This window comes from Oryza glaberrima, chromosome 7 (genome assembly GCF_000147395.1).
Source record: "Oryza glaberrima chromosome 7, OglaRS2, whole genome shotgun sequence".
Classification (NCBI taxonomy): domain Eukaryota; kingdom Viridiplantae; phylum Streptophyta; class Magnoliopsida; order Poales; family Poaceae; genus Oryza; species Oryza glaberrima.
The window spans coordinates 7163118-7185967 of NC_068332.1; the positions used below are offsets into that span (position 1 = coordinate 7163118).

Consider the following 22850-nt stretch of genomic DNA (forward strand, 5'->3'; position numbering starts at 1 on the left):
TCAGGTGTTTTTGGCAAGAGTCCACCACGAGGACTTGTTCATATGTTTTATAACTTAGGAAAGTTTTAGTCGTGTCCAGTATGGACAAGTTTGTACTACGGGTATAAATATATTCCTAGAATCATGTAGAACAAAAACGATCGTTCAATACACTCTCAGTGCATCGCCACCCTTTTTTACTTTTCTACTTTTGACGAGTTCTTACTTTGAATTAGGACATCGGTTTCAATCTCCCGATGGGAGGTAACACTTGTCACAATGGTTTGCATTATCGAGGTTATTATGTCATTTTAGATATGTTAATGTTCTTAACATAATCACTGATTATCAGATATCGTAGTTAATATAAGTTGATATTTCGATTTACTTGTATCGGCTGGAACTTTTCTATGGTTTTGCCAATATCGGCTAAATTGTTTTGTCGACTAAGGTATCTACTACCCTGAAAATTGGTCAAAGCTTGATTGTTTAGATACCATGTTTCTCTTCATAATTTATGATGCATCAATTGAGTTTGACCTATTAAGTCGTGCTTAGAACCATGAGCTCTAGCATGTTTCTTGATTGCCGATAAGGGTAGAATTAGAGTTTCAGCCGATCTTATCTGATACAGTAGTTTTAACATGTTTTGCTTAGCTTAGTCATGTTTTACATATTATATTTGCCCCTTATACATATGTATCACCTTATTTAAATATATTTAGTTTGCATTATATATATTTACTTAGATTGATATCTCTGTGTATAAGGTTGTATCAGAGTATTAGCTGGTGCATTATCTTTCACTAGATATCTAGGCGTGCCCTGGCGCGCCGCTTGGAGAGAGCTTGGTTGCTGAGTATAGAATTGCAATCCTATGGCATTACTGGTTCAATCAGTGCAGTAAATATTATGAAAATAAAGTGACTTAGAATATCATTAGGAAAGTTGACGAAGGTAATAAAAGGATTAGAAACATAATATAACAGAGTAGTTTATATGGAGGGTGATGAACTGTTCATCGGTGTAAGGGTAGTGAAAATGACCGGTGTAAGGGTAACCTTATGCACAACTTAATATAATAGAATAGCATAGTGAAAGTTGACGAAGGTAACAAAAGGATTAGAAACATAATATAACAGAGTAGTTTATATGGAGGGTGATGACAGTTCATCGGTGTAAGGATTAGAAACATAATATAGCATTAGGAAAGGTTTTTTCCTAAGCATTGCATTACTGTAGTAGGTAGAGATGATACCTTGAGCGCAATATTTACAGTGAAACAAACTGTGCATAACAAGGATATAAAGGTTCTAAGTAATCAGCATAGCGGTGCTAGTCTTAGAGTAGGTCTCATGATGGTAGAAAGATGGATGTTTATGCGCTTCATAACAGTAGAAGTATGTTGCTGGTGCAGGGCATGAACATTGCATTCACAGGAGATGTACTGTTGCCTGCAACTGATTCGTCTTGTGGAAGTGAAAAATGCAGATTCTTCTCACTTGTATCTTGTTGGCTGCTGCAAAATCTGACCATATCATGCCTTTAGGTTTTAGCGTCCATCTGTTGACTTGTGAAGAAGCATGGTGGTTGATGTGTTTCTTGTAATTTGTACTTGAATTTGTGTTGTCTTACGCTGTGCTAGTGGCTGAATATATTTCTTTGAAAATTATTTTGTGCGAAATCTGACCATATCCTGCCTTTAGGTTGTAGCGTCCATCTGTTGACTTGTGAAGAAGCATGGTGGTTGATGTGTTTCTTGTAATTTGTACTTGAATTTGTGTTGTCTTGCGCTGTGCTAGTGGCTGAATATATTTCTTTGAAAATTATTTTGTGAAGTACTGTCATAAAAATTGCATGTCACGTATTTATTTTTCAAGAGAGTAGATTGATAGCAAGTGAAAGATCTTACCACCCTGTCTTACTTCATGAATGTTTTTTATAGTAACAATGTAGAATTTGCTTGAGTAGTCTAGGAATTGTGCAATATCTCTAACGTAGTTCTTTACTTCACTTGATAGCTTCATCCGTTTGTTATAGCAGCACATATCTTTGACAATGCGTTTTGTGTTGGCTGCGGGAAAAAAAGTGGATAAGCATTTTTCTCACTATAGAAGAAAAAAATATTGATGAATTTCATTGAAATTAATATGTAAAGTATTTGGACCTGTAGAAGTTGATCCAATATGGTGCTTGAACCTGAGTTGGATGTGTTGGTTTTTGTGCGATTTAGTTTTGTGGACTCTACTTGGAAGGCAAATCATAGCAAGAAAGTTAGATAAAGCTGAAAATATAGTGACTAAAAGTGAAGTTAATACCTTCAACGTTGGTAGAAGATGGATGACGAGGCGCGGTTGATTTGGTTGAAAAGCTTGGTGCAGAAGATGATTGGTTATTGATCAGTGCCTTGGCCGCTTTATCTGGAATTGGACATCTACTATATCCTTCTTTGTTAAATATGATCACATTGAGTCTTGATTTTGATAAGGTCCTGAAAACAACAGATCTAGATTCTCCCATCTTTAAGCCAGTTTCTTGTATGAATTCCTTCCATCCTATTGTCATGTATAGCTTATCACGTGCTTCTGCTACTTTGACGCGGATCTTCAAGCCATGTGCAGTCATTAACTTGAGAGTTCGTCCATGCTTAAGCCTAGATGCTTTTGTAACTGCAACTGGGATAGGCTGTATAATTGAAAATTTGTATTAGCACTTGTAAAGTCAGCATACTGTACAAGACATATAAAATATTTCTTGTTAAGCTCACCAGATAGTCTTGACTTGCTGTCTTAATTTTGACCATGGAGAATGTTGGTGAATGCATGATTGTAACTTCAAATTGTATGGTTCTAGTGAGGTGTGTAATATATAGAGAGTAATAAGAAAGAATTCATGGCGTGCTTGGATGATACTTTTCAGTTTAATTATGAAGTGTTTATCTTTTATTTTAAAGAATTGGATGTTGGTTTAGTTGGCAAAAGTAGTCGATAAAATAAGCTGAAATACTTAGTATTGGATTAAATACAATGTTGTAAGTTGAGTGCTGAATTGAAAATATTGGATGCAACTTAGGAGGGATGTATATAGTGAGATACGAAAATGAAAAATCACAATATAGTTAAATAAGTAAGAAATGTTGCGTGAGACGATCGATTTTGTTTGAGTTTTTTGATACGTTGAATGTATAGTGTTTGAGATGCTGTGGAAGGATTATGTCATGATAAAAATGACACGTCAAATGTGTTAGAGATACATATAATTCGAATAAAACTTGGAAATTTAGCAAAAACCAAGAGTGGTCAAGGCAGAGTGAACATAATTATGTACTGTAAATAATCATAAAAGTGGCTAATAAACTAATTAATGGATATATGTTTGTATTATTAAAAAGTAACCATAGTAAACATAGATAAATGATGGCCCAAATGAATTTCCATGTATGTTTAGGATGGATTTTATGCGAATCTGTGTTTACCATGTTATGCCATTGTTGTTATAGGTAAAACAATGTAGAGATAGATTTAAAGAGGTCGGGGGCGAAAATAAATAACAGTTGGAATATGAGTAAAAAGTAGTTTGTTTTTAAAGGTATGAATTAATCTGTAACAAGCTAGCTTCTCTATGGACAACTGGGAAATGGTGCAATAGATTAATTGTAGTTTATGTATAATAAGTAAATTACATGAGCAGTAGTGGGCAGGTGATAATTTATATAGTTTGTATATTATGAGAAGCGCAAAAAGTTGAAAGAAAGGACTTCATATAGCATAAACAATAAAGTTTACAATTGATTTGATAAGAAAAGTTAGTATGTCTCAGTTAATTTATCCTTCGATATAAACGATATAAAAAGTGCTTTTATTTTTAAAGTAAGGGTATTTTTTTATTTTGGTTTCATTTTTTAATATCTAAGTTAATAAGATATCCATGTAATGTTTAGCTGCGCTATGTATAACTGCATTTTTTTTTTGCATTTTTTATCATTGTGGGTAACAGTTGTCATTGTATTTGCGCAGGAGATAATTATATTAGATTGCATCTAAAAACATGGATCTATGGTTAGATTACCTAGTAAAAGATGACTTGCGTGCAATAACTCCAAGATCTTGCAATAGACGATTTTTTTACATCCTGCGACATAAAAAATATGATTTGTCACTTATCTGTAAGTTGAAAGGTAATAATAGAAAAGGGTAAAAAGAAGAACGATAAATTATATTAGCGTTAAGATAAGAGGCTGTGAGATGGAGTAATGATTTATGGGCTTGGTTCGGCAAGGGTAGATCTGTGAGTGGGAAAGCGAAGGGAGGGATTGGAGAGATGCTTAAAGAAGCGATTAATCAGTGTTCAGTGTTGATTTTGGTGATGGTGTTACGGGTGTTGTGATTTTAAGCAGATGAGAAGGATGGCTTGCCGCGGTAGCTGAAGTAGCGTTGGAGGTAGGGGTTGGAGGAATAACTCACTATTTTTTTGGAGTGCGATGGCTGGCGAAAGAGACTTTTCGGAGAAGAGATTTCGGATGCGGTGGAGACGAATGGGAAGAGGTGAGGTTGCGGGCGTTGCTGTTGGTGGAAGAGATGGGAAGAGGTGAGGTTGCGGGCGTTGCTGTTGGTGGAAGAGATGAGAGGAGCAGATACTCCCTCTGTCAAAAAAAAAAAAACTCAATTCCTGGGTTTCCGTGTCTAACGTTTAACCGTTCGTCTTATTTGAAAAATTTATGAAAAAATTAAAAAGATAAGTCATGCATAAAGTATTATTCATGTTTTATCATCTAATAATAATAAAAATGCTAATCATAAAAAAGTTTCATACAAAACGGACGGTCAAACGTTGGACACGAAAACCGAAAAATTCGGTCTTTTTGGGACGGAGGGAGTAAGATTTATGTGGATATGGAGAAGGAGAAGGTAACGGATAAGGATAAGGAATCGAATCTTTTTTTTTAAAAAAAAAAGCATATGCTGCGTGATTTCGATGCATAGGACTGGTGAGTGCATTGATGGCCATGTTGGTCAGAGTATAAACTAATTTGTGCAGTTCTGAATCCGTCCTAAAATATAGAAAATTTTAATTCCTTATTTATTGTATGATTAGTTGTATTTTTGTTTTGCATTTAGGAAATTATGTTATAGGATGCCGTGATTTTATGGTTCTAATTGCAACTTACTGTACAAAGGTTTTTTTGGAAGGTATTTTTAAAATTAGAAGTCTGCTTATGAACATTACATCTATCAGTATAATAGTTTCTTATTAAATAAGGAAAATAAATTTTGGGAAATGTTGGAAACATCCTTAAAGTCAAATGTTAGTTTTTTTTATTCTCTCTTTTTATACAATTCAGTTATCAACGCGACCATACATCCTAATTATTTGCTGGTGCTTGGTGGTTTTTATTATTTCACGAGTGCCTTCTTTGATTTGAGGTGGATGAGCAATTGCTACCAGTATGTGGTTGAGTTGTTTATTGTACGTGTTGAAGTCGAACTTGACGGGTATGCGCACTGGTTTTAATTAAATATATTATTTTTTGAGACAATGATTTTAAAAATGGCATAAAATTATCTGAACGTGAGAAAGGGGCATGACATTATTGGAGGTCATCTGATGATTGATTAACTTAACGTTAGGAAGCGCTTTTATATGTGATTATTGTCTGTGGCGAAAGTGACAGTCAAGGGAATGGCGTTAGTAAGTAGCGTGGGAAGAGGGAATAAAGAGAGAGGATAGGTGGGAGAGTTAGCAAGCAAGATAAGTGAATATTTCTGACATCTAATATGTTTCTTAGGCTGTATTTAATTGGGTATTATTATTTTAATGGATATGGTGTTTATTAATTAATGTATAATCTTTAATATTGTATGATTTTAGAAGGTGATTAGCAAACATCAAACATTTGCAATGTAGATGCAAAAAAGTAGTGGAACATGGGGTTCTGCATATTTGTATTGTAGATGCAAAAGTAGATGAGAAAAAAAAATCCCGAACAATGCTTCTCTCACATCCACATTTCAGATTCACATTAGGTGCACGAAAAGTTGAAAGCCAAAACAAACCTCTACGTACTTGGTAAAATTTCCTACTGTTTCTGTAGCTAAAACTGCTTACTGCAGCGATAACACTAACTAACACAACTAAGAAACAGAGACACAAAGATAATAGAAGTTGAATGTAGAATAAGCATATCAGCTTTGTTCCAGATAAAATGGTTAAACTCTACAGGCACTCTCAGTAGCTTATAAATAAACAAGCTACTGAAAATAGAGAATGACGTTCAGAAACAGAAACAAAACTACCTCTCCCATTGTCACATCCATTGGCATGTTCACCACTTGCATTCTTGAACCTCTTGATCATCCCTCTCCATGGTTCTGCTCAACAAGAAGTCAATTAATTAAGCTCCATGACATGTTAAAGCTAGCTCACCGAAGCCATGTTTAGTAGATACCAACATGTCATGTGTGAATCAGTTAGAGACCAGGATTTATAATAGCAAAGCATTTTGCATTGATAGGATCAGTGAATGTGCATTGCAGTATGCCAGAATGCAAGAAAAAATAGGGACAAAAAAACTGTACTGTACTGCTTAACACCTTCCCCAGAACAAAATGATTTTAAAAAGATTTAATAATTATCAAAGTTAGTACATGTGCTTCAATGTGTGCCTTTTTGTTTTCCTATATCAGTCATTTTAGAGTGTGGGGAGTTCATGCATGTACTCATTCACTATTTTATCCCAGGTGAGAAACCATATCTGAACACACACTTGAACAAAGTTAGATAACTATTTATCGGGAAATTGATGTACTCAATCACTGTTATGAAAAGCAAGAAATCACTTTGAAACTTAATTCAAGTAAAAAAAGTTCTATGTTGAATACTTTAACTTGGCTTTACACATCCTAAAAGTTCAACAACTATTTGAACATATCTATACTAATATAAAAAGGAGGAGTTGGCTCCCTGCAATCGTACGGTGAAATCACCGAAAAAATCGGCCGACCTGGGGACGCGCCGAATCCCCGTCCCCGCCGCCGTAAATTCCTCCAAGCGCTAACCTACCGCAGCAAATCCCTCGCCCTACTCCCTCTGTCACCGCATCGTTGTTTCCCCTCATCCCACCGCCAATAGCTTCCTCCTCCCCTTGATCTCGCCCTCCACAAAATCGCTCAGGCTACACACGATTTTGCCATCCACAAAATCGCTCAGTCTCCTCCTCTCGATCTCGCTGACCATCTCCTTCACCACCACTGCATGCAGCCTCGCCAGAGATCCGCCTGACGGTGGGGTTTGAGGCGGCACGACGGAAATCCGCCGGGAACGAAGACCAGTCCCTTCCCGCGAGGATGGCCTCGACGGCGCTTCCTTCTTCCCACCTGACCCTAAGAACGGTGCCGCCGCACCTCATCCCAGTCATCATCGCCATGACGAAGCAAGGTAACATCCCGTTATTGACCTATTGGGTGATTGCTTATAAGCTTGGAATTATATTGGCTAAGTATTAGCAAGTTTAATCTCTAATTTCTCCTGTGTGTAGAATTGCAGATCATGAGATCAACAACGGTAGGGACAGAGCGCAGGCAAATAAATTGGTAACAGCAGTTCCTGCTCCTCTACTTTCTTAATTTCTCTATAAAACAATGGATGCTCTTATACAGGATGAGCACACCCAGTGATGAGTAATTTCTATAAGATTAGTTGCACGCCTGATTTTACATGACATACGGAGTTGTGAAAGTGATGGGCAAATATCTTATTCGCATACGGAGTTGTGAAAGGGATGGGCAAATATCTTATTCGTACACGGTATCAGGTCACAAAGATATCCTAGCACGCCATGACCTCACCTGCTCCTGATGCCCCTCAAACAGCAACAGGCACGACTGAACTGAACATGATTATGCAAAACCCAAGGTGATTCTCATCTTCCACATCTTTCTTTCTATGTTTTTCCCATGGGATAAATAAGTATTATGTTAACCTGTTTATAGTGATATATTGTCATCTAATTGAAGTAATATTGTCATCATCTGACAAATGTAATGTGCAGGTTTTGGGTTCAAGCATGGTATAAAGCGATGAAAATTTAGTATCATAGTTGATGCAGTAGTTAGTGAAGGAATATCTATTTTAGAAAATAAAATAGCTACTAGAAAGATATTTTATCTACAACATGGTCGATTTGTCGAAGCAAGAGATAAGAGGAGTTGATCAAGAAGGCACACTTCTATTCCATAATGAGTCAGTGTTGCAAGACAAAATGCATGCAGCTCTGATAGGCATACCACATCAATTGAGATCTGTGAATGTTCTTCCTGATGATTTATGACAAATTGTTTGAAAGCTAGAGCTTTCAATTGTGACCTCTGGTTTTCTGCCCAGGGGTTTGGAAGCTGTGGTGGTTCAGATACTTGGTGCTTATATTTTGGATAGATATGGTTTTGTCCTTTGGTTGATGCTAAGATGAAAAGATGGTGCTGGATGGAAGCTGGAGTTTCCAGCAGTAGAACTTTTTACTTTTCCTTGTGTAGATTTATCTTTCAGTTTGTTCTTCGTTTGTGTAAGACTCTGTTTCAGTTTGGGCTTTCTTTAAAAGCCAGGTAATGCAATGGCCTGTTCTGTGAAAAAAAAATTGTACTGTGGGATGTTGAGGACTTAAGGTATGATAAAGGATTTGAAGGTATGTTTTCAGAACATTATTTACTTGCATGATTTTTCATGTAAAGAACTTTGATCCACTGCTGTAGAAACAACCTGTGATGATTGCCAGTTAGTTAACACCGGGTACATGTATTATTGACCTGAACATGGAGTTGGATCAGCTAATATGATTTCCAACATGAATCGAGTAATATATACTATAATAAATGAGCTGAAATGACATAAATTGGCTTCCTGTTGATGTGTCTGTCTTTTGTACATTACTGCTTATAGTTATACTGTTACAATGTCACCTTGCAAACAACATCTGTATAAATTAGCTACTACTATTTCAAATCCAACAATTGTACTACATGAAACAATCTGGACTTTGTCCTACCATTTTATGCAAATGGTCAGTGTAGTTGTAAAAAAAAAGGTCATTTTCTAATATAAGTATCGCGTAAATACAGTCTTGGGAAACATAGTCTTAAATTTTTTGTAATGTGCATCTGAATATAATTGCACGTAATATATATTGTGAATAACGTGTATTGCACGTGTATGATTACTAGTATCACAAAAAGAATCAGTCAATCGTTGTAATTTTATTGCTGAAATATCACCTTGTCAAGTAAAAAATGCCGTAAAGCTAGTATGCCCAATTTCTTCATATTCCACAGCAAAATGAGGTACCAATCTTTCAGATTCCCCCCAACATCACTAGCCCCAAGTTCAGATTTCCCCAACATCAAACATGCAGTGAATTTGCAAAACAAGACTACTAATTCGCAGTAAATAATAGACAAATCACTAACTAACCTGATAAAAAAAAGTCCATGGATGACGTGCTGCTTAATTTCTCATGCTAACAATGTTAATAGTTGATGAAACTACATGGCGATATTTGCAATTAAAAACTCATATATACATGCTGACAAAACTTACATGGTCAATGCAGGTCCTCATGTTGTCGTTATCTAACTAATGGCTAACAAAACTATACTCTGCAAACAAAACTAATATATTTTAGATGATTGCCCTCATGCTGCAGTCATCTAACTAATGGCTGACAAAACTAATATCTTACTTTGCAAACAAAACTAACATATTTTAGATGATTAGGCCCTCATGCTGTAATCATCTAATAATTAATGGCTGACAAAACTAATATCTTACTTTGCAAACAAAACTAACATATATTAGATGCTCAGGTCCTCATACTGCAGTTATTTAACTAATGGCTGACAGAAATAATTTCTCAGTTTACAAACAAAACCAACATATTTTAGATGCTTAGGTCCTCATGTTGCAGTTATTTAACTTATGGCTAACAAAACTAATTTATTATTTTGCTTACAAAACTAATTGCTGATAAACTAACAAAACCAGGTAATAATTGCATACAAAACTATGTTAGTAGATGACAACAATAGTATATCACTTCCAACTTCCAAGTTAACAGAATGGATCATGAGTTCAGAACAAGACAAAACTAATTTGGTATTTAAATAAAAAATTAGCTTGTTTCCCCATCTAATGTACAAATAACCATTATTAACTAGAAAAATATCAAAATGGTGTTCCCCCAGCTGCAAATGTTGGAGTCACATGATCGGTAAGCATAGCATACTATGGAGACCAACATTCCGAAATACAAAAAAGGGGGCTATTTGTGTCCTTGTCGGTGAATGTGCATCTAGGCCCCTAATGATTTTAATGATTGATTACAATGCGATTAGAGAGGAATAACATTTTATTTAAGCAAGTGTGAAGGTTGTTATGTCCTCAATGAGTTGTAGAGTGATGCATACCCCATTGAAAGCGGCGTCATGATGAGTTACGGCAATGAGCAAATGGTATATTGTGTATTTTACTTTCTTTGCAAGCCGTACTATTAAGGGGGATGATGCATTGACATATAAGGAATGATGTGTGTGCTCAAAATCAACTTTTTGGAAGCATTTCTCCTTGCTTGTGTGTTCTGGAAATTTTCGGAAGTTCCGAAAATACACAGAACCAATTTTTCGCTTCTGGAAATTTTCGGAAGTTTCCGAAAAAGATTTTCGAAAGTTTCGAAAATGACTGTGAAGGCAAAAACGGTTCGGTATTTTTTCGGAAATGTCCGAAACTGTTTTTTGGAATTTCTGAAAATGTCTGCGAGTCAAATATGCTTCTGGAAAATTTCGGATGTTTCCGATAGTGTTTTTTGGAAGTTCCAAAAATCTCCAGAAGGCATTTTTGGTTCTGGATATTTTTGGATATATCCGAAAATGTTTTTCAGAAGTTCCAAAAATTGGCATTGACTTTGTGTTTTTCTGTTCTGGAAATTTTCGGAAGTTCCGATAATGATTTTCGGAAGTTCCGAAAATCGCAATTATTGTGCTCCAACGGGCAGATCTGGAGCTGTAGTTATAAATACCCCCTCTCTCCTTTTGAGTGGGTTGTTGGTGACATTGGATATTCTTGTGTCCTTGGCTTGCTTCTCTCTCTAGTCATTTAAGCCTTGCTTTCTTGTTTCCCCTCCCCACTTGAGTTTGATTCCAATTTGGTGTGTGAGAGAGTGTGGATTCGAGTTTGTGTGGGTGCTTCTTGTGGTCTTCGTGAAGATTTGTAAGCACTTGCATCATCTCTGGGAGTTCTTTGCATCATCTTTTACTCTTGGAGGTTGAGGACTCCTAGAGGAGTTCCGGCTAGGTGTCGCTCCCGAGCCACCGATCTACTTGTGATTGGCCGGGAGAAGTTTGTGAAGGCCGGATCTCGCCTCCGCAATGAAAGAGATACCCTTAATGGAAGGAGGAGTGCTTTGTGTAACCTTTTGAGGAAAGGGTTAGCAAAGACCCTGCTCTTTGTGAGCTCCTCAACGGAGAGTAGAATCCCCTCAAGGATTTGAACTCCGGGAACAACTTCGTGTGCTACATCTCCGGTGATATTTCTTCCTCCATCTCCTCTAGCTTTGCTTGTTGTGTCGCTATAGGTCTAGTTGTTGTTTGTATTTTGATTATCCTATGGTAGGCATCTAGATCTAGAATTTACCTTTGTTTTCGACTGCTCTGAGATTTTTTGGAAGTTCCAAAAATCATTTTCGGAAGTTCCAAAAATTCCTGCTTCCGCATTTACTTATGTTTTAAATTAGCCTATTCACCCCCCCTCTCTAGGCTTAATTGACCCTTTCAGTTGGAAAACAACTTTGTTTATAGAGAGCGAAGCTGTGCCCACACTCAGTGAATCAGTGAATACATAATGCAGTTTCTGCCTCCGGGGCGAAAACCTATCAGCACTATCCGACAACACATGTTTTTGAGTATTGTATTAATATATCAGTTATTATATGAAGTGAGCGTAGGTCAGCTAGTAATGTTCCTAGTGGTGGAACTAACCCACCTGGGTAAGTTCTAGACTTGACACGGGTGTGTGCATTTACATCTAATCATTCTTTCAATGGTAGGCGACAAACCCGTCGGCAGCGAGTCACCCATGGTGACTTCGTCAATCTCAAACTATGCTGACTCAGTCTTTCGGAGGTGCTGAAAGAGTTGAGTGCGTGCGCATTGTGAGCGCTTGCAATTGTACCGTGTTTCTCAAACTTAGGGTCCCCTCCAAATATATATTACTCAACACACACACACAAAAAAGAATCACAAACTTACCCACTCATGGACACCATTAATAACTAGGTAGACACAAAATCAACACACCTCTATCAAATTGGAAAATGAAAAAATAAAATACATTCCCACGAAGCAACAAAAAAATCATATAAAAAATGTTGAAAAGTGATCCTGCAACTCCACTTGATGTAACTCTAACATCCTATCGATCAGTGTTATATCTGCCTGTAGCCATGTTGGATTGGTGAGTGAAGAACAACTTTACTGTAAGCAGATGCAAGAGGAATACGTAATATTGAGCACTGCAGTTGTCTTTTTAGAAATAATACTTTTTTAATAGGGAATCACAAAAATAGAGGTTGTCAGACTAAAATTGCAAGTATAACACCCTATCGAATAACCAATGTTCGACAAGGGTACATATTGAACAACTATAGTTCGACAAGGGATAAAAACATAAAATAGAAAAATCACTTTGCGCTACTATGCGCCACTGTAGCATGCAGGACCTATCGAACATCCCCAGTTCAATAGTCCACCTCTCTTCCATGTACTTTTTATTTTTTTTAAGTGGACTAACAACCTTGTCGATCAACCGCAGGTCAACATGAGTTTGACAAGTACCTATGGAATGGTTTTAGCCAATCAACTTCTATTTTTGCAATATTTTATTAAAATAATATTATCTCTAAAAAAGTTTCCATTTTTTTTTGTCTCTATAGACGATCTGGACTGCTTGACAAAGCAAAGAACTTCATTGAGGAAAACAACATCAATCATGTGGCTTTTGTTTGGATGGGGCTACTGTCAGCTTGCCGATTTCACTAGCACAAGGACTATGCAAAATTGGCTTGTAAAGATTTGCTTCACTTGGAGCAATATGATGCTGGATCCAAGCTATACAAAACTGCATTTTATACATTCAACGGTAACAGATCCAACCGTTTACACATTCAACCAGTGACAGATATAAAAGAACTAATACCTGATAGTCACCACCGGCCTCAAACGCGACCATAACGATAGTGTGCATGACGAGAGAGGAGGAGAAAAAAAAAAGTGGCTCATGGAGGATAACTAGAGGGTGCGATTGCGCATGCAGAGGCGGAGAGGAGGAACGATGGTGGCTTATGGAGAAAGAGCGGTGGAGGTGGTGGTAGGGATGTAAACGGATCGAGTACGGTCGGAAACTAGCTCTATCATATTCGTTTTCATATTTTTTTTCTCAGAATCGAAATCGGAATCAGAAACCCGGATACGAAAACGGAATCGAATATTATCGAATACAGACACGGAGCGAATACGAATCGAAACGAATACGGTAACGAATAATTATCAAAGTATCAAGACCCCTCAAAATAAGCATCTTAAAACGAGGAGGAAGAGATGTAGCCATTAGTTTTCAAACACAAAACGTCAGTATTTTCAAATTTTATCTCTATTTATAAGGGCAAGGGGGAGATTGAAAATGTTATGTTTACTTTCCATACAAATTTATGTTATCATGAAATAAATAAATTAATGTGTATCACTGAAATTTTCACAGGCACATTGAAATTTTTGAAAATTTGTTGAATATTTTAAATTTTGGGTTGAACATTTCAATTGAAAGTTTTTAAAAATTTGAGTGGTTATTTTTCAGAATTGAATTTTTTCATTTGTTTGTATGTGAACCAGTTAAGGACCCGCATGGAAAAATCAATTTTCCATATGGGTGACTTAAGAATCCGTATGCAAAAATAAAATTTGAAACTAATTTATCTCACTCATATGAACTCCAAATTGGATGATTCTTTTCCCTAAATGTTTCTAAAATCATGCTCTATCATGTTATTGTGTTCTTATCTGCTATTATTTTGGCCATTTTTCTCTTGTGACTTTGTTTTATCAATTAAAAATTTGAATTTCTAAACTTCAAATAATATTTTGAAGCTGTAATTAATTTCAGCTGAAAAAGTCATGAACATATCAGTTGTAGAGCTCATCAAGACATACAACTTTTATTTTGGTTATTTCTTCATCCGATAAAGTAATAGTAACATTGTTCACAAAGTTTACTTCTCTCTCTTATAGTTTATAGAACCGAATGAGATAGATGTAAATTTTGTGAACAATGTTACTATCACTTTGTCGGATGAAGAAACAACTAAAATAAAAGTTATAGATCTTGATGAGTTATACAACTTTGTTGTTGATGACTTTTTCAGTTAAAATCATTTAGTATTTCAAAATATTGTTTGAAGTTGTTATATTTTGAAATTCAAATTCAAACGGTTCAAACAAAGTCATATAGAAAAATGACCGAAAAAAAAGTTGTAGATGTTGATGCGTTATACAACTTTGTTATTGACATTTTTTTCATTTGAAATCATTTACTACCCGGAAAATTATTTGAATTTCTTATATTTTAAATTCAAATTATATATAGTTTAATCAAATTCGGATGGAGAAATGACCAAAATAAAAATGATAGATCTCAATAAGTTATACAACTTTGTATTTGACAACTTTTTTCATATGAGTTTATTTAGTGCCTTTAAATTCGTTTTAAAGAGCCACATGTAAAAAAAAAATCGATTTTTACATTGAAAAAAAAATCCACCATTTTTTTCACCTTAACCTTATCTTCTCTTTGACTCTTCCTCTCCTCTCTCTCGCACACACTTTCTACTCTCTCTCTCTCTCACTTCCTCTCATCCACAGGGTGCAGGGCGGGGCGGGCGGCGGCGGGCTCGACTGCCGCGACCTAGGGAGCGGCTGCGGTGACAGCTTCGGTGGGCGGCGACGGCTTCGGATGGGCGGCAGCGGCAGGCGGCGAGGGCGGCGGATCCAGCGGCGCCGCCCTCGAGAGGGGCCGGATCCGCTGCCCTAGGAGGTGTTCGGCGCTCGGCCCCGTGGCGGCTGGCAGCAGGCGGCCGCAGCGGCGCGGATCTGGCGGCGGCCACGCGGCGGCCGGCTAGGGTTTCGGGATTTTTTTGTTTTTTTTGTTTTTTTTGCTGAAAAATATCTCCGGATATCTCATGAAAAATCCCAGATAGTTTCCGACCGATTTACGATTCCGTCGGATATCACACTTACTGTTCGTTTTCGTATCCGAGAAAAAAAATCCGAATTCATTTATAAATCCGAGAAATTCCGGATAGTTCCGACCGAATTTTTCCGAATCTGAAAATTGGTCTGGACGGACGGAAACTATCCGAACCAGTTTCATCCCTAGGTGGTGGTAGCGGTGCGTGGAGTGACAGTTAGGCTGCGTAGCACGCAAAACGGAGCACACATAATTGCATGATTAATTAAGTATTAGCTATTTTTTTTAAAAATGGATTAATTTAATTTTTTTAAACAACTTTCGTATATAAACTTTTTAAAAAAAACGCACCATTTAACAGTTTGAAAAGCGTGCGCGCGGAAAACCAGGGGAGGGGTTAGGAACTCGAAGGAAAGAACACATCCTTAAGGGTTTATTATTGACATAATCGCTAACCGAGTTTGTTAATTTTTTATATGTGGGCAACTAGTCATTAGTCATTATAAAGAAATAGCTAGCTTTAAAGTAGTAAAAATATTGAGATAAAGGTGAGAGTACTCGTATTAACTTTTTTTTATCACTTTTAAGATATATGGTACACGTGGATCTAGTGATAAATTCTTAATTACTAATAGTAAGTGTGACAAATAGTTAAGGTGGTGTTTGGATCCAGGGACTTAACTTTAGTCTATGTATTTAGATACTAATTTAGAGTATTAAATATAGACTACCTACAAAACTAATTATATAATGAAAGCTTATTTTGCGAGACAATTTTTTTAAGCCTAATTAATCTATAATTAGAGAATGTTTATGGTAGCATCACAAAGGCTAATTATGGATTAATTAGGCTCAATAGATTCGTCTCGCGAATTAGTCTAAAATTATAGATGTGTTTTATTAATAGTCTATGTTTAATATTTATAATTCATGTATGTGACAGTTACTTAAAACTTAAAATTTAGTCGCATCTAAACAGGTCAAAATATTCTCGAGTAGAATATGTCCCTTCCTTAGCGGCGTAAAGAAAGAAAATCTCCCGTCTCTTCGTCTCCTCCGCTCCTTGCGCCGCCGACGAGTCGCGGCTGAACAGAACAAGGGAGGGAGGGGCGGCGATCTCCATCTGGCGAGCAGAGCAGGGGAGGGGATCCTCGTGAGCATCCACATCCTCTTTCTGATTCATCTCTCTCCTATCGGGACACTTGATATTGCTTGCGTTCTTCGTTAACCCTAGCTTCTCTTCTAGATCTGGAAGAGGCTCTTCTTTTTAATTTCAGAGCCTTAACCTTAATACAAGTAACAGTTTGTTTGTTCCCCGATCCGCCCCTGCTGCTGGTACTTGGGCTATTTGATTCCTGCATAGTTTCAGAGCTAGAGCTAGTGTTGCTCTTTACAGCTTTGGGCGGATTCGCGATGGCGGATGAAGAGTCGTCTGACTTCACCTTTTGCAAGGTTTTATTTATAACTTGCCTCCCTATTGCTTCTATGTTCAGCTACTTGTTATTTCTACAATCGATCAGTCATATATTTTTTTTTGACTTATGTATTTCTGTCAATTGTGTAATAAATCTGCCGATCTTCTTTGACTGATTTAATCACCTGCTTTTAAGCGCAATCTTGGTTCTGGAGATATTTTCTTGTACAAAGTTCTACCACCACAAATACTTGGAAGAAGCAATATGTTAGGGATATATTCCACTAACATTATCTTCATTTTTGGCACTAATATAAACAAATAGGTAGTATCTGACTAACATGGGATGGTACAAACAAGTGAAAAAAATAGATATGAGGAAAAGGAAAAAGGGTAAGATGTAACATAAGAAATCAGGGAGACTGAATGGAAGAGGAAAGAAAGATTCATCTCCGCTGTATACAAATCTCATATAGTTTGTCCTTGTTGCTGCTGTACCAAGAAATCCACCTTTTGTTGTTGATATACATGAGCTTTAGAATTTCCTATTTCATAAAAAAAAAGCTATGCTGATGTAGTGAGCTTAAGCTAACTAGGTAAGCACAGGGTACCCACTTGTGTATATAGCTCCATTTTCATGAATTATTTGCTACTCCCATTTTACCTGCTTTTCTTCATGGTACTTACATTTTAAATCTGGAATCATGAGTACAAGGGACATATATCTAGATTGTTTGCCGTCTTGAATCTACCGGATTTATTAAATTTTCATGGATACTTACTGTCCAAATGGTCTAAATTTAAACTTCCTATGTTGATTATATAATGACCATATTCTTTTACAAACAATTGAAACAAATCTTCAGTGACTTGATATGGTAACTTGCTGATGTTATTCTACTTATGTTTTTGTTGTGTAGATGTAACAAATTCTATATTCAATTTTGTTTTCTAGATCGATTTTGAGGGAGATGGTGGTCTGGAGTTCCCTAAAGCTATCCCTGTGGCAAGTACACCTGGTGATGCTGGTGCAGATAACTTAAAGACTAAGAAGATCGAAGGCAACATGCAGACAAACAATTCAATTAAAGATCAAACATCTAATTCTATATCTAGTAGCATCAATCGTGTATCACTCGAAGACTCTAATGGAAAAGAGTCAGTTCTTAGCAGAGAGAATACACAGTCAAATTTATCATCTCAACCAAAATCTTCAAAGAAACCTGCAGCGCGTGCAAAAGTTCCTTTCGAGAAGGGCTATAGCCAAATGGATTGGCTTAAGCTGACCCGTACACATCCTGATCTTGCAGGTAAATTGTAGCTGCTACTGTTTCTTCATCTCTGTATGTATGATTATTACTGGATGGCTAGTGTACATTTGAAAACTTTCTTAGTTAATGTATTGTTACTGTCTGAGGCACTATAATCATGACAACTCAGGATATCTTAATATGGTCATAGTTACCATAGGAAAAACACAAGCTTAAGAGTACACACAATTTTTGGTTTCATTGTTGGATAGGTGAGGTCAAATGAATGAGTTTGCAGACTAGTATGCACCATGTTAAATGTCTTCAAAAGGTCATGAACTACATTTTCTACTATATCAGCTTTCTTTTTTCATGTGGCATTATCAAAATTGATGAGGTCAGAAAAGAAGAGGGGGGGGGGGGTATATTTTTTGGGTAATTTGTTTCTAGCTAATACCTCATGGACCTAAGAATTGGTATGAACTTCTAGCTATTCATAAGACAAAATGTCATTTAATTAATTGTGGTATGAACAAAAATATTATGTATTTCATCCTCAGATAATCCATAGTGATTTTTTTTCTATACCATTAGGATTCGTACATTATTTAAGATACAGGATTCCTGCTTGTGAGATCCTTTAGTCATTAGTCACTGGATTGCATTTTAGATTTGGTATGCAAAGGTGAGAAAAGGAAATACAGGTGGGGGATGCACAATTTCAGCATTTAGGGGAAGAGCGCGTGAACAGTGGCAAAATCTGAAGAAGTTTGTGATTCCAGCGGCATTGAACAAAGAATGCAAAAAGCAGTGCCAAGTACCAATGGTGTAGACTGATGTTTTCCTAATTTAAAGCATAAATGATTATCTACAGATGTTGAAATCTGAAAATGTAAATGCAATTTTATTATTTGTGACTGGAGCATCGCCCGTGAGCTATCCACCTTTTTTGAATATAACTGCAAAGGGGGAAAATATGTTGGTGTGTCTTGCGCCTGTCTATCAGCTGTAATTCATGAACCTGTTTATGCTTGACTGAAGCATATGCGTCCACTGTTGTTAATATTTTAATTTTACTCCTTTTTTAACTGTGTGTTACTTGTAATGAATTGATGTTTGCTGGTGAAATAATACCGATTTCCTTTCATTTGGTGTGGCATTTTTATAGGGCTAAAGGGGCAGTCAAACCGAAGGTTGATTTCTCTAGAAGAAGTTAAACAGCATAAAACAGGAGATAGTATTTGGACTGTTTTGAAAGGTCGTGTGTACAACATTGCTCCGTACATGAAATTTCATCCGGGAGGTAACCATAAGTTTTAACCTGATGTGGAATACTTGTTTCAGTTCTTTTCGTAGCTGCTGTTCACCTTCACAATTTATGCAGACTTTGGAGTGCTATATGCTTCTATTTTACGTGTAACAAGTACTTTTATGGGCATTTGCAGGAGTTGATATGCTTATGAAGGCTGCTGGAAAAGACTCGACTGCTCTGTTCAGTATCCTTCTATTATTATTGTTCAAACATACTTTTAAAGTTGCCTGCTGCCTGTCGTAGAATTTCAACTGAGTTTTAGTTAGAATCAAAATATGCTTTGACATGCATGTTTGCATGCTAACTATACTCATGCATGCTTTGTTCATTATATTAGGTCGACTGTTCTGTGCTTATTGTGACCGTTGAACTTATGTGCACCTTGAGGCTAGCTAGCTGTCATATCTGCAGGGAGGTTTTGTCCATGAATATATAATTCTTGATATGGTTCCTTCACTCCCCTATAGACAAATATCATGCATGGGTAAATTTTGAATTCCTCCTGGAGAAGTGCCTTGTTGGATTCCTCGATCCCAATGAGTAGATGCTCCATTGAGCCTGAGGCCAGAACTCCACTTCCTCTTTCTTGTCCGCGACACTAGTCCCTGATGCGTATACATCACATGGAGACAGTTTAAGGAATGTAAACAAGTGTTTTGCTTCATTGCTAAGGAGATATAGATGCTGCTTAACATTTTAGAAAAAAAAGAAAAGTTAGAAACTTGATCACCATTGTTATGTACAAATTCCTTCACCATTGATTGCTGAAGAAAACAAAGAACTTTTCCATCCATATGAATGTAATGTCAAGAAGATACATGTGTTTTAGATGAAGGGATACTGTGGTGCTGTTTTGGCTCTTTGCAGCCAACACATAGTGCTCTGTTTCTTTCACATTACAAGACGTTTTGGGCTCATGCATATATTGATATATGTGCTTCATATATTTATCCCATATGACCAGATCCGAGAAACCCAAGCGCACCATCGTCGTCCATCCGCCAGGCGATATTCCTAACGACGCCATCCAGATTCCGCACGGAGTTGCGACCTCTCCACCGGCCGGAAAGCACGCTGTTGCCGTCGTCGCCGGTCTAGGGACTGCTGTTAGGATCGACCTGATCTGATGCGATCGATCCCAAAATATTCAGCGAAATTCAGAACTTGGCTGGAAGCTACCTATTAGGAATCCTAACACGGCAAGGAATTGAAATAATTGCTGAAATTAACTTGATTAACGAAATATATGAGTAGGCCGCAAGAACAGAAAAATGGAATAAAAACTATGATTTTGATCTTCGATATAGTTCTAAAACAACACGTTGGCTTATATTGAGTATATCACGAGTAAAAGACAAAAAGTGATGCCTATAGTACCGTAAGGATACACACTGCAGTCTATCTCGGTGCTCTTGAGCAACACAATCTTTATAGAATCTCCCCTCCATTTGTTATATTTAAATCTCAGCCATCCAACCAATATTAGCATCCTCCTCTGCTTCCTCAGTATTTTGGAACTCTAAAACTCTAAAGAATCAAGTGCTCTCTATCTTCATGTGCCTCTCAACCACACCCCAGTCGTGTCGGTCTTAGCCTCTATGCTTCACGACTACACCTCCCATGTATCCGTCGTTCCTCGATGTTGGTGCCTTTATCAACTGACCCCGCCTTCCCAAAACCACCCCTTTTGCTGCTCGTCACTATCAACCTTTAAATTCTACCCCTTCCCTTGTCATAATGAAGTTGTAGGAGGATAGCAGCAGAAGGTAGCGGCGAGGTAACAGGAGGTGGCAGCGGAGCTGCAAATAACAAGACAGCGGTGGGAGCTATAGGATCTGGCGCCCCCTTGGCCAGATCTGACATCCTCCCGACAAGATCTGGGGCCTCTCCACCAAGGGAGACTAGTTGAGGTGGTTCTCAACGATAATGGTGGGCACAGTGTGGTGGCCTACAGCAACGCAGGTGTAGTGGTGAGACAACGTTGGTGCCCTCGCTATGGGTGGGGACTAACCGGCGATCGGACATGACGTGGTCCGAGAGAAGGCTATCCATCCGATGAGGATGACTAATGGACTGGAGGTAGAGCCCTTGTGGGAAGACGGCAAGAGGCATGGGGATGGCTGCGTGCTAGCAGTATGTTGCTGGTGTTTTGAAGGCGATGGAGCTGCAACATCAAGGTTGAGGGAAGGTTGGTGCCAGGCGAAAGTCTTGTCTGATGGTAGTCAGGACACAATAATTGTGACGCTGCAGGCAACACGAATCCCCTTGGGGTGTTGTCGTGGTTGTAGGATCGAAGGTATCTTAGAGGGGAGGGGGTTGAATAGGATTCCTAGGAGACTTGGCTGAATTTGAACTTAAATTTCAGAAGATAAAAACTAACCAATGTGCCTAGGTTTAAGACTACTGTGGCCCATTGTTTAAAATTAAAGCTAGAACTCCTAACAGTTCTAGAGCAAAATAAATATTGAAAGGAACAAGAAACTCAACATAAAGAGAAGAAAGTTCAAACAAAAGACTTGGCATGTTTTAACCGAGGTATCAGATATTCAACAATCTCTACTAATCGTCATTGGAAATCTACACAAGAGTATAGCTTCCTCCCAAGGCCATGAAGTCCATGGGCGCTCTCATCATTGTGGTTCTTCTCCACTCCCGAAGGTGAACCCCGAAACCTTCACCATCACACCGAGTCTCCCACAATCATCTTGAGACATCACTGGCTAGGCACGCTAAGATGCCAAGAGTAACAGGAAGAAGTCTTCACTTGAAGCCCTTAAGAACAAGGCCTAAAAGAGTGAAGAAAATTATCACAGATAGCTGAATGGCGCTCTTGGACCCTCCCTTAGGTTGCTTAGCTCAATAGAGTTCCAAAAGGCACTAGGTAGTCTAAGGCAAGAGGTATTTATAGCCTTAATCGAGCTCATTAGCTGTTTGCTACCATTGGCAAAAACCAGCTGAAGTTACATAGGATCGGACAATCTGGTACTAGACGGCCCTTTATACTTTCCAATAGTAACAAGGCATATAGCCGTTGGGCTATAAACTGTCGGGCAATCCAGCAACACGCCACGTTCAAAATCAATATCTAGTAGTAGCCGGACAAACATGTGTCCAAATTGTTCGACAATGTGTCAGATTGTTAAACAATTGCTAGATCAGCTTGATTATCTATCGGATAATCTGGCTAGTTCATTTACACTGTCCGACCATCACATGACCACAGTTGGACAACGAACTAGCCAGAAAATCCGACACTGCACCGGATTGTCCGGTCAAGTTACTCTAGCGACTTGAACAAGTACTATCTCGGATTGTTCGACACAACTTGGACTATTAAACTTGTACATGTTCATGGTTGTAGGAAGACCTGCACACTGACAACTGTCTGAGGTTTTTACCCACTTGATTTGAGAGGCCACAACTTAGTATGTACCACACCTAAACTCTAGCATTTCCCAAAAACTTCAAGCTACTAGTTTTCAACCCCTCTTTATAGCAGTCTTTAACTTAATTCTACTACATTTGTCCCAACTCCTCAAATACATTACCGATGTTTGAGTTGCAGTAGTATGATCTCGCTGATCTTATCTTGACTGTCTTTTATGGGTATAGGCAAAAC

At 37.7% G+C, this 22850-nt stretch overlaps 1 protein-coding gene across 2 annotated transcripts; it reads left to right on the forward strand.

The window, feature by feature from the left end:
* Positions 1–16250: 16250 nt before the first annotated feature.
* On the forward strand, positions 16251–20065 carry LOC127780817 (cytochrome b5 domain-containing protein RLF). 2 transcript variants are annotated; one of them, XM_052307791.1, is made up of 6 exons: positions 16251–16408; positions 16502–16707; positions 17625–17979; positions 19088–19222; positions 19365–19415; positions 19699–20065. In XM_052307791.1, exons 2-6 carry the CDS (start codon positions 16669–16671, stop codon positions 19773–19775), a joined length of 657 nt encoding a protein of 218 aa, XP_052163751.1. In that variant the 5' UTR covers positions 16251–16408; positions 16502–16668; the 3' UTR covers positions 19776–20065. The 2 variants fall into 2 exon arrangements, with proteins under 2 accessions (XP_052163751.1, XP_052163752.1); XM_052307792.1 differs by having other exon boundaries at positions 16251–16707.
* Positions 20066–22850: the final 2785 nt, after the last annotated feature.

What these genes read in the sequence shown, in the direction of transcription:
- LOC127780817 (XM_052307792.1), top strand. Translation starts at nt 16,669, where the DNA reads ATGGCGGATGAAGAGTCGTCTGACTTCACCTTTTGCAAG. An exon ending in CTGACTTCACCTTTTGCAAG is followed by an intron (nt 16,708 to 17,624) that starts GTTTTATTTATA and finishes TTTGTTTTCTAG; the next exon opens with ATCGATTTTGAGGGAGATGG. An exon ending in TACACATCCTGATCTTGCAG is followed by an intron (nt 17,980 to 19,087) that starts GTAAATTGTAGC and finishes GCATTTTTATAG; the next exon opens with GGCTAAAGGGGCAGTCAAAC.